Below are 9,458 nucleotides of genomic sequence, written 5' to 3'. Positions count from 1 at the left end.
TTTTTTTTTTTTTTTTTTTTTTATTTATTGTTTTTTAAATTTTAAAAGAATGTAATACATTTTGGTGTACTTAAAATCTAAAATTTTATTTAATTTTGTTAGTAGTGGAATTATCGACTACTACAAAAATCGTTAAGAGTAAAAGCTCAAAGGTTAAAAAAGCCATCGAGACTAAGGGATCGGCCACGAGGAGCGGGTCCAAGTTGAAGTTGACTCATTGAGGTCGTTGATTCAATTATTTGGGAAATTTTGGCATGAAACTTAATATTGACTACCCTATTTTGAATGTTTTGTATCCACGAACGACTCGTCCACAGAAGAACCAATCAACACGTCAATTACTTTACACAAGCACAAAAGAACAAAACTTTTATTTTGAAGATGCATATGAAATAGAGTTCAATATTTTAACTAATGGAAGATAATAAAAAGTCTGTTCGTGGGAGTGGCTCACATGAGNAAAAAAAAAAAAAAAAAAAAAAAAAAAAAAAAAAAAAAATCAAATTCCGACTATAAAATGTGAATACCCCACATTTTATTTATTTTCAATATTTTTAAATTTTACAATAATTTATGTCCATAATTATTAATCAAAAATTTCTATTTGATGCCTTCTACATTTTTTTGTGACATAATACTTTATTTATTCTTCGTTTTTAAGAGACTAAGAGTCTTTTCAGCATATTTTGTCTACACTCACGTGCATCTTAAGAAAATTTTCAATTTCGAATTTTTTAATATTATTTTTAAAAATAGGTTATAAAATTAATAAAAAAAAATAGCAAACAAATGATTTTGGTGTTTTTCATAAAATAAAAAAAATAAAAAAAAAAACTTTTCAACTTCTTTCAACAAAATAAAAGTCGAACTTTCCGGTCTTCAGTAATGCAAAGTTGGTCAACATTCCACTCCACGTGATCTTCCTCTTCCTTTCTTATGTATAAATATAATATTATCATTATTGTACTATTTATTTATTATTATTTTTTTTGTGGTCCAAGACATTCTCAATTTCCGTTCTACTTTAAATTGGATTCTTTTTAAAAATGACGTGGATATTAACATTTTTATTAAAAAAATTTACAAAATGAAATTTAAATGCATTTTGAATACTCGTTCCAGGAAAAAGTGTTAAGGTAAGATATTTTGCCAGTCTAAATTAGAAGCTATTTGAACTTAAATGACTACGCTACTATTTAAATAGTACATAGTTGTTTTGTTTATGTTGTACGATAACACTGACCATTCAAAAATCTTTGTCATGAAAGTGTTCACAATTTACTTCATATGAACAGTTTTTCGTTGAAAAGCAGGTTCAATAACGTCACAAGAGAAATCAACATTGACTCTTCTCTAAATTAAATTAGAGATCGAGTTTGATTAATGATAATATAGTTTATCATAGCCATAACTACTTTTTTTTTTCTCTTATTAATACTATTTAATATTGCTAAAAATGCCCAAATAAAAATGTAAAGAAAAAAAAATTATTAAAAGTTTGGACAAAGGGATTTGAATATTTTAAATATTGACAACAAAAAATCCAACCAAACAGTCATGAGAGTTTTTTTTTTTTAAAATAATTCCGACACGACATGTCGGTTTATGTTAATTATATCCACCTGTATTTAAAATAATGTTTTTTTTTTTGTTTTAGGTTTTTAAGATTATGTAAATATTTTAAAAAATATTATTTATTACTAATATATATATATATATATATATATATATATATATTTTTTTTTTTTTGTGGGGTGGCTGTGCTGGACAGACATGAATTAAAGTAATCATCCATAAATAAACCCCTTTTGCACACACTCCCATCGCCTTCTTCCTCTCTCCCTGAAAAGGAATTTCAGAATCCTCTGTTTTCACTCTCAAGCTCCATTAATGGAGGTTCATTCTCAGACCCTTTCTCCTTCCTTGGACCACTCTTCATTTCCACACCCTCTCAACTCCCACGCTGTATTCCCTCCTTCTGACCATCAACAACCCTCTTCCTCCGCCGACTCTCCGCCCACTGACGCCGTCTGCATGCCCTTCTCCTCCGCCGTTGACCCCTCAAATGGGGTTGCGAAACTGACCCAGATGATCAAAGAAGGAGGGGATGAGGTGAACTTGGCACGGCAGCGCTCGGCTGTGAAGCTGCAGAAAGTGTACAGGAGCTACAGGACTCGCCGGCTGTTGGCGGACTCTGCCGTCGTCGCCGAAGAGCTCTGGTGAAATTCANTTTTTTTTTTTTTTTTTTTTTTTGTCTGAAAATGGGGAATTTCGATTTATACTGATTATGGTCGTGAAATTTGTTGAAGGTGGTTGGCGATTGATTATGCTAGATTGAATCATAGTACGATTTCGTTCTTTAATTTCTTGAAACCTGAAACGGCTGCTTCTCGGTGGAATCGTGTTGGTTTGAATGCTTCAAAGGTTTAGTTTCTGAGCTGTTTTGCTTCACATTTGGGGACTTGAAAATGGGTTTTAATGGATGAATTTGAGGGCTTTTTCAGGTGGGAAAGGGGCTGTCGAAGGATGCTAAAGCTCGGAAACTGACTTTTCGGCATTGGATCGAAGCTGTAAGTGGAAGCTTTGTTGGAAAATCTCAAGAACAGTGTTGGATTTTGATTTGTTGTTGTTTCTTTTCCCTTTTCAGATTGATCCTAGACATAGATATGGACATAGTTTGCATTTGTACTATGAAGAATGGTGTAAAGCAGATGCTGGTCAGCCATTTTTCTACTGGTAATTGCTTTTTGTTTTAAGGTTGTTTCTGTCGGCTCTTTTTTTTGTTGTTTTGATCTGAAATGATCTGTTTTTCATTGTCGTGTTGGAGTTTGGATCTCTGTTTTTCTACGAAATATGTCTGAATCAAGAGTTTTGAAGGGTTGTCCCTGAAAGGTTTTGCAGTTTATATCCATTTTAGTGTCTAAATTTTTGCACAGTTCACTTGATCTTAAAGATCATAAGATGAGTTTTGTATGTTCTGGTTCATCCTCGTACATTTCATATGTTCATATGACCAACAAGAATCTGGATGGGATCTCTATCTGTAACTGTCCAAGCCCATCGCTAGCAAATATTGTCCTCTTCGGGGTTTCCCTTAACGTTTTTAAAACGCGTCTGCTATGGAGAGGTTCTCCTCCCCAACCGACGTGGGATCTCATAATCTACCCCCCTTCAGGATTGGGACTCAGCTTTCTCACTGTCACTCGTTCTCTTCTCCAATCGATGTGGGACCCTTCAATCCACCTCCCTTTGGTGCCCATCGTCCTTGCTGGCACCGTCTCGTGTCCACCCCCTTTCCAAGCTTAGCCTCATTGCTGGAACATCGCCCCGTGTCTGGCTTTGATATCATTAGTAACAACTCAAGCCCACCGATAGTAGATATTGTCCTCTATCGGGTTTTCCCTCAAGATTTTTAAAATGCGTCGGCTAGTTTGAGGTTTCCACCCCTTATAAAGAATGCTTCGTTCTCCTCCTCAACTGACGTGGGATCTCACACTCTATCTCGTTCGCTGCAGAAGTATTTAAAGATCTTATTTTAACTGCTGAAGCATGCATCAAAAGTCACAGTGAATGAATAAAATCTGGTTTCCATTAGGGATTTACCATTAATGAATTAACATTTACATCATTTCCAAAAGGTTTTGCTTCAGATCCTTGCAATTTGTTGTCTGAGTTTCTTGCTATTCAAACTTTGCAGGCTTGATGTTGGAGATGGCAAAGATGTCGACCTTAAAGAATGCCCGAGATCGAATCTTCGGCAGCAAACCATCAAGTATCTCGGACCTGTATGTCGACTTTTTATCCTATCTCGCTTGTATTTTTTTTCCCTCTCTTCCTCGCTTTACCGTCAAGATAACTTTAACTTATCGATATCAGCAAGAGCGAGACAGCTACGAATATGTCGTTGTAGATGGGAAAATCGTCCATAAACAAAGCGGAGCTTTCCTTGATACCAAGAGAGGACCGGAAGGGACGAAATGGATATTTGTAATGAGCACTTCGAAGAGGCTTTATGCTGGTGAGGTGAGGATCGTCATTCGGTTTCCTGAGCTGCAATTTTGTTTCGACAGTGTACCGAGTTGATGAATTCACCATTGATGTTTTTCAGAAGAAGAAAGGAGCTTTCCACCACTCAAGTTTCTTGGCAGGAGGAACCACATTGGCTGCTGGACGGCTAGAGGTAGACGACGGAGTTCCTAAGGTAATTATACGATCATTCCAAGTGCGAAAACCGACATGTTAATGAAAGAATTTCGAAAAAAACCCGAACGGGTTGATGTCATTTGCTTGTCTGTAATCGTAACAGCCCAAGCCCTCCGCTAGCTGACATTGTCCTCTTTGGGTTATCCCTTAAGGTTTTTAAAACGCGTCTATTAGGGAGAGGTTTCCACACCCTTGCAAAGAATGCTTCGTTCCTCTCTCCAACCGATGTGGGATCTCACGATAATAGTTCATTCTCTGATGGCAGGTAATCACAAAATCTAGTGGACATTATAAGCCTACCGACGACCATCTCGACATCTTCTTGAAATACCTCGAGGAGAATGGAGTGATTGTTAAGGATGTCGAGGTACTTAACAAACCACCTATGCAAAACAGGCCAACGAACACGTCACATGATAAACGAAGTCCCTTAAATTCTATTCTTCTGTGCTTCAGGTACGTCGAGAAAGTGAAGATTCCGAAGGTTACGACGATTTGAAGTCGGTTGGACGTCGAACCAAAGCCGATTCTCTGAGCAAACTAGAAGCACTAGACATCAAAACAGAGGAAGAATCAGCTCAGGTCTCCCAAGTTGAAGGCAAAATAGAATACAAAAGGGCATTATCCGGTGGCCTGAAGAGCCCAAGAGCCGATGTACCAAAGGAGGTGATTTTGCAGAGAATTAACTCAAAGAAGGTAGCAAACTCTTATCAGTTAGGCCATCAACTTTCGCTCAAATGGACAACGGGAGCAGGTCCGAGGATTGGCTGTGTCGCTGACTACCCGGTCGAGCTACGAGTTCGAGCACTGGAGCATGTCAACCTATCTCCAAGGACTGCTTCAACTCCGTCGTACTCGAAGAGAATGGCAAGCTTCCCGATCCCAACCACTCGGACATCCGATACCTTAAATTAAATGGTCATGATAGTTGTAACCTTAAATCCCTCGAACTTACAATGTTCTGAAAAAAATATGTAAACGATGTGGAATGTTATGTAACGTTTAAATCTTCATAAGGTATAATATCTAAAATTAGAGCTTTTTTAATTGGGTCCCTATTAAACTTTTAATTTTATATTTAATAAATTTTTTAATTTGTTGAATATTCTCGTCCTTAAATATTAAAAATATATATTTAAATTTTCTATAAATTAGAATCACAAAATATATAATTTAACTTAATTGGTTGAAAAATTATAAAATGAGGTAAATAATGGTCCTCCATCTGCCACGTTGCCACTTTAACCTCTTGTAGAGGGGTCCTTTTAATATTTATCCAACGCACAAAAAATAAAATAAAAAGAAATAAAAAGAAATAATTTTTTAAAAAAGAAAGCCACGTGGGTATTAAATTGAGAAGCCACACTTCACTGCGCCGTGGCCTACAGTTCTTGTACGGCGGGTTTTGCCACGTGTAAATTTTTTACGAGTGCGGAATCCACTACGTGGCTTACTCTGATACATGGAGGCGCGTATGTTTTCACCCACACGCGCTCTTTCTCTCACACTCACACTCACCCTCACTGTTCTTCTCTTTTTCTTTCTTCTCTGAATTTTTCTCTTTCTTTTATGGTTTTTCTCTCATGGCTTCTTCTTCCAAGTACTCAGAGGGGACCAGTTGTTCAGGTTTGAGTTCTTCTTCTTCGTCTTCTACGTGTTCGTCTTCTTCTTCCTCGTTCATGGCGGCGGATCAGATGGTCAAGGTTGAGATTGAGGCGGCGGAGGCTCTTGCGGATTTGGCGGTTTTGGCGGTGCGGGAGAGTGGAGGTGAGCCGTCGGAAGCGAAATGGGAGAGTAAATGGAAGGGGAAACGCGCCAGGAAGGAGGTTAAGACCGAGTCGCCGATTTGTGGCTTTGTCGACTCCTTACCTAGTCGAGTGGATTTGGACCTTAGGATTCAGGTTGTTGATTACCTTTTTTTTTTCTCCTCAAGGTTTTGATTGGATTTTTCTTTCTGTGTTTGATTACCTCTTTGGTTTGGATTTTGGTGGTATTAGGTTGAGGAAAAGTTTGCACTCGTTAATGACAGAGGAAATTGAATGATGTTCTTATATGAGTATTGACATTGTATACAAATAATTATTTGCTGCAGTGATGCGTTGTTGATCGATCAAGGAGCAATCGCCATCTGTTTCTAGTGTATATATCTGGAAGACTTCGCAATTTGATTTGTTTTAAAAATGTGCTTACCTAGGGGCTTGATTAGTTCTCATTTCTATATCTCTTTGGTCTTTAGATTCTAAGGAACTGGTATTCAAATTGGTGATTACTTATCCCAGACGTTTGGAGCAGAATTAAGAATATGGAGTTTTTTGTCTTAGAATTCAAACTAAGAAGTGGGCCATTGATTGATTAAGTGACACCACTGGCTATCTCATGAAACATATAATAGTATACCCTTCAAATTATTGATGATTTGACTAGAACTGTTGAGCGTTTGGCTTTTCTCTTCAACAAGTCTATTTGTTCTTCCGAATTAGATATCGGTTTATGTTAATTTGACATGTCAAACTGGTTGCCGTGTAATTGTATTGCCATTCTGTCCATTTATGGTGTGAGTGAAAACTTAAAGCATTGATGCAAAGTTCATTACTTATGCAGGCCTTGACAAAACACTTTTGTTTGTAGCAGGAAAGTGGAGTGGTAAGTCATCAGCCATCAGAAAAGGAATGTACAAATCAATCCCACGCCAAGTGGGAAACGACCAGGAAGATGTTGAAGGCAGAGAAGGAGGAGGCTAAATCACTTAACGTGAGTCCTATATGCACTACGAGCTACCCATTATCTGGCTGCAGGAGGTCAAGGCGTAATCTAACTGAGGTTATGCTTGAACTGGTTACCAGACGTTTTTATTATCTATTTTCAATCATTTACATAAGCGGCTTTCTTCTTCAGGCTGAAAAGGAAGAAAGAAGAATACGAAGAATTTTAGCAAATAGAGAGTCAGCCAGGAAGACAATTCGGCGTAGGCAGGTTCAAAGAATTTCTCTCCAGATGTACTTTTTGGTTTTGTAGCTCAAATTATGTATCATATATTCATTGTTCGTTGAGGATTGTTGGGAGAGAAGTCCCACATTCATGGGTTTATAAGTAAGGAATACTATCTCTATTGGTACGAGGCATTTTAGAGAAACCAAAAGCAAAGTCATGAGAGCTTATGCTCAAAGGGGACGATATCATACCATTGTGGAGGTCAGTGGTTTCTAACATGGTATCAGAGCCATGCTCTTAACTTAGTCATGTCAATAGAATCCTCAAGTGTCGAACAAATAAGTAGTGAGCCTCGAAGGTGTAGTCAAAAGTGGCGAATAAATGATGTACTTTGTTTTACGGCTCCAGAGAAGGAGTCGAGTCTCGATTAAGGGGAGGCTATTCTCAAGGGCTCCATAGACGTCAGGAGAGGCTCTACGGTGTACTTTATTCAAGGGGAGGATTGATGAGGATTGATGAGGATTGCTGGGAGAGGAGTCTCACATTAACTAATTGAGGGGAAGATCATGGGTTTATAAGTAAGGAATACTATCTTTATTGTTACGGGAAAATCATGGGTTTATAAGTAAGGAATACTATCTTTATTGTTACGGGAAAACCAAAAGCAAAGTCATGAGAGCTTATGCTAAAAGTGAACAATATCATACCATTGTCGAGTTTCGTGTTTTCTAACATTATTGTGATAATTCAAAACGAATGTTACAGAAAATCCTTCTTATTTTCGTTCCTTTGTTGATTTCTACATGTTACACTAAACCATCTGTGGATGCCTTTGACTACATGTATACTCGCAGTAGGGAGAAGTTTGAGTCTTCAAACGAAAACTATTATATAACTCTAACGATGATAGTTATTTTGCAGGCTCTGTGCAAGGAACTAACCAAAAAAGCTGCTGATTTAGCATGGGAAAATGAAAATTTAAAGAGGGTAGGCATTCACCAGAATCATACTATTTTCTTCTTGTAACCCACCCCCGAAGTAAAAAGAAAATAACTGACCATTTACATTCTGTAACTTTTCCATTTGTCATAATCTTAATTTACGTTCATTTTGTGATTTTCAACCATCAAGGAAAAGGAGTTCGCCTTGAAAGAGTACCAATCTCTGGAGAGTACTAACAAGGAATTAAAGGAACAGGTTAGGATGGGGTTGCATTTAAGAAATGTGTATGGTCATGGTCTTACCAAATCTCCCCAAGATTCACTTGCTCGCTAATTTGTGTTTAGATGGCTCAAGCAGTAAGGCCCAAGGAGGAAGAAACTCCAGGAAACAATAGATCATCTCATGTTCTGATGCCTCCTTTACCTACCAACTACCCTCTTTTCTTGTTTAGTCGCCCTCCTTGCGCGTCGTATTTCTGGCCGTCTTTGGTTCAACCTTCAAGTCGTTATCATGAACTACACAACGTCGCTGTCATCCCATCGAGTATTCATTTTCCTGGGAATAATAATGTTTGTGTGTCTGATTATTCCCATGTACAAGAAAACTTAGATGGCCTAAGAACACCCTTTTGTATAGTGCCTTGTTCTTGGATGTTGCCTCATCATGATCATAGGAATCTACAGAGTCCTCAAGCCTCGTGTCTCACGGGAAATAATCAAGAGGATGTTTATTCAAATTCCCAGAACAGTGCTAATACTTCAAATGTAGTTGTGTATTCAGAAAGCAGACATTCTTGCTTGCCTTCAGCTGAAGAAAAAACCGAAGTGCCTGACTTGAATGAAGCTCCTCAGGAACATACCCGGAACACAGTTGGAGCAGTTGAGGGCGTTGATGTTGTTTCTCCTGTGTAAGACTTTTACAAAAGGCGATGGCCAGCCAAAGAAAAGGTCAGTCGAACTCGGCTAGGACCCTCGATCCGGTTCAGAAAAGTTCTTCCATGTGAGAATGTATGCGGATACCAGTATCCTCTTCAGAACCGGTTGCTTCCTCTTTTTGTTTATACGTTCGGAGAAACCTACTAAGTCCTTCTTTCTTGCCCGGTGTGATTCAATCGGACCCTTGATCCGGTTCAGCTAGGTTCTTCCATGCGAGAATGTATGCGTATCGGTATCCTCCTCAGGACCGGTTGCTTCCTCCTTGTTTATATGTTTGGAGAATCCTACTAAGCTTGCCTTTCTTACCCGGTGTGATTCAATCTTTCAGCTCAAACCGAATGTATTGAACCAACGTCCCCTGTCAAACAAGATAACCGGAGCAGCACGTGTGATTTTGCGGAAAAACCAGAGATTTCTGGCTTTGTTTTTGAGGCATTCCCTTTGCCT

The 9,458-nt window shown here is 38.2% G+C and overlaps 2 protein-coding genes across 4 annotated transcripts; both read left to right on the top strand.

Annotated features, from left to right (window-relative positions):
* The first annotated feature begins 1,794 nt into the window (after nucleotides 1–1,794).
* LOC111800432 (IQ domain-containing protein IQM3-like) lies at nucleotides 1,795–5,250 on the top strand. The gene is made up of 9 exons (XM_023684117.1): nucleotides 1,795–2,219; nucleotides 2,310–2,424; nucleotides 2,505–2,570; nucleotides 2,648–2,736; nucleotides 3,698–3,785; nucleotides 3,877–4,023; nucleotides 4,109–4,201; nucleotides 4,469–4,570; nucleotides 4,660–5,250. The coding sequence occupies exons 1-9, from the start codon at nucleotides 1,891–1,893 to the stop codon at nucleotides 5,116–5,118; spliced, it is 1,488 nt and encodes a 495-aa protein (XP_023539885.1). The 5' UTR covers nucleotides 1,795–1,890; the 3' UTR covers nucleotides 5,119–5,250.
* Nucleotides 5,251–5,588: 338 nt separating this feature from the next.
* On the top strand, nucleotides 5,589–9,446 carry LOC111800433. Of its 3 annotated transcripts, none has more exons than XM_023684121.1 (6): nucleotides 5,589–6,104; nucleotides 6,832–6,954; nucleotides 7,099–7,176; nucleotides 8,056–8,121; nucleotides 8,266–8,331; nucleotides 8,421–9,446. In XM_023684121.1, exons 1-6 carry the CDS (start codon nucleotides 5,787–5,789, stop codon nucleotides 8,985–8,987), a joined length of 1,218 nt encoding a protein of 405 aa, XP_023539889.1. In that variant the 5' UTR covers nucleotides 5,589–5,786; the 3' UTR covers nucleotides 8,988–9,446. The 3 variants fall into 3 exon arrangements, with proteins under 3 accessions (XP_023539889.1, XP_023539886.1, XP_023539887.1); XM_023684118.1 differs by having other exon boundaries at nucleotides 5,594–6,104; nucleotides 6,832–7,023; XM_023684119.1 differs by having other exon boundaries at nucleotides 5,598–6,104; nucleotides 6,835–7,023.
* Nucleotides 9,447–9,458: the final 12 nt, after the last annotated feature.

Source organism: Cucurbita pepo, chromosome LG08 (genome assembly GCF_002806865.2).
Source record: "Cucurbita pepo subsp. pepo cultivar mu-cu-16 chromosome LG08, ASM280686v2, whole genome shotgun sequence".
NCBI lineage: Eukaryota > Viridiplantae > Streptophyta > Magnoliopsida > Cucurbitales > Cucurbitaceae > Cucurbita > Cucurbita pepo.
The sequence above is the reverse complement of the archived record's forward strand: the minus strand, read 5'-3'. Positions and strand labels throughout refer to the sequence as shown.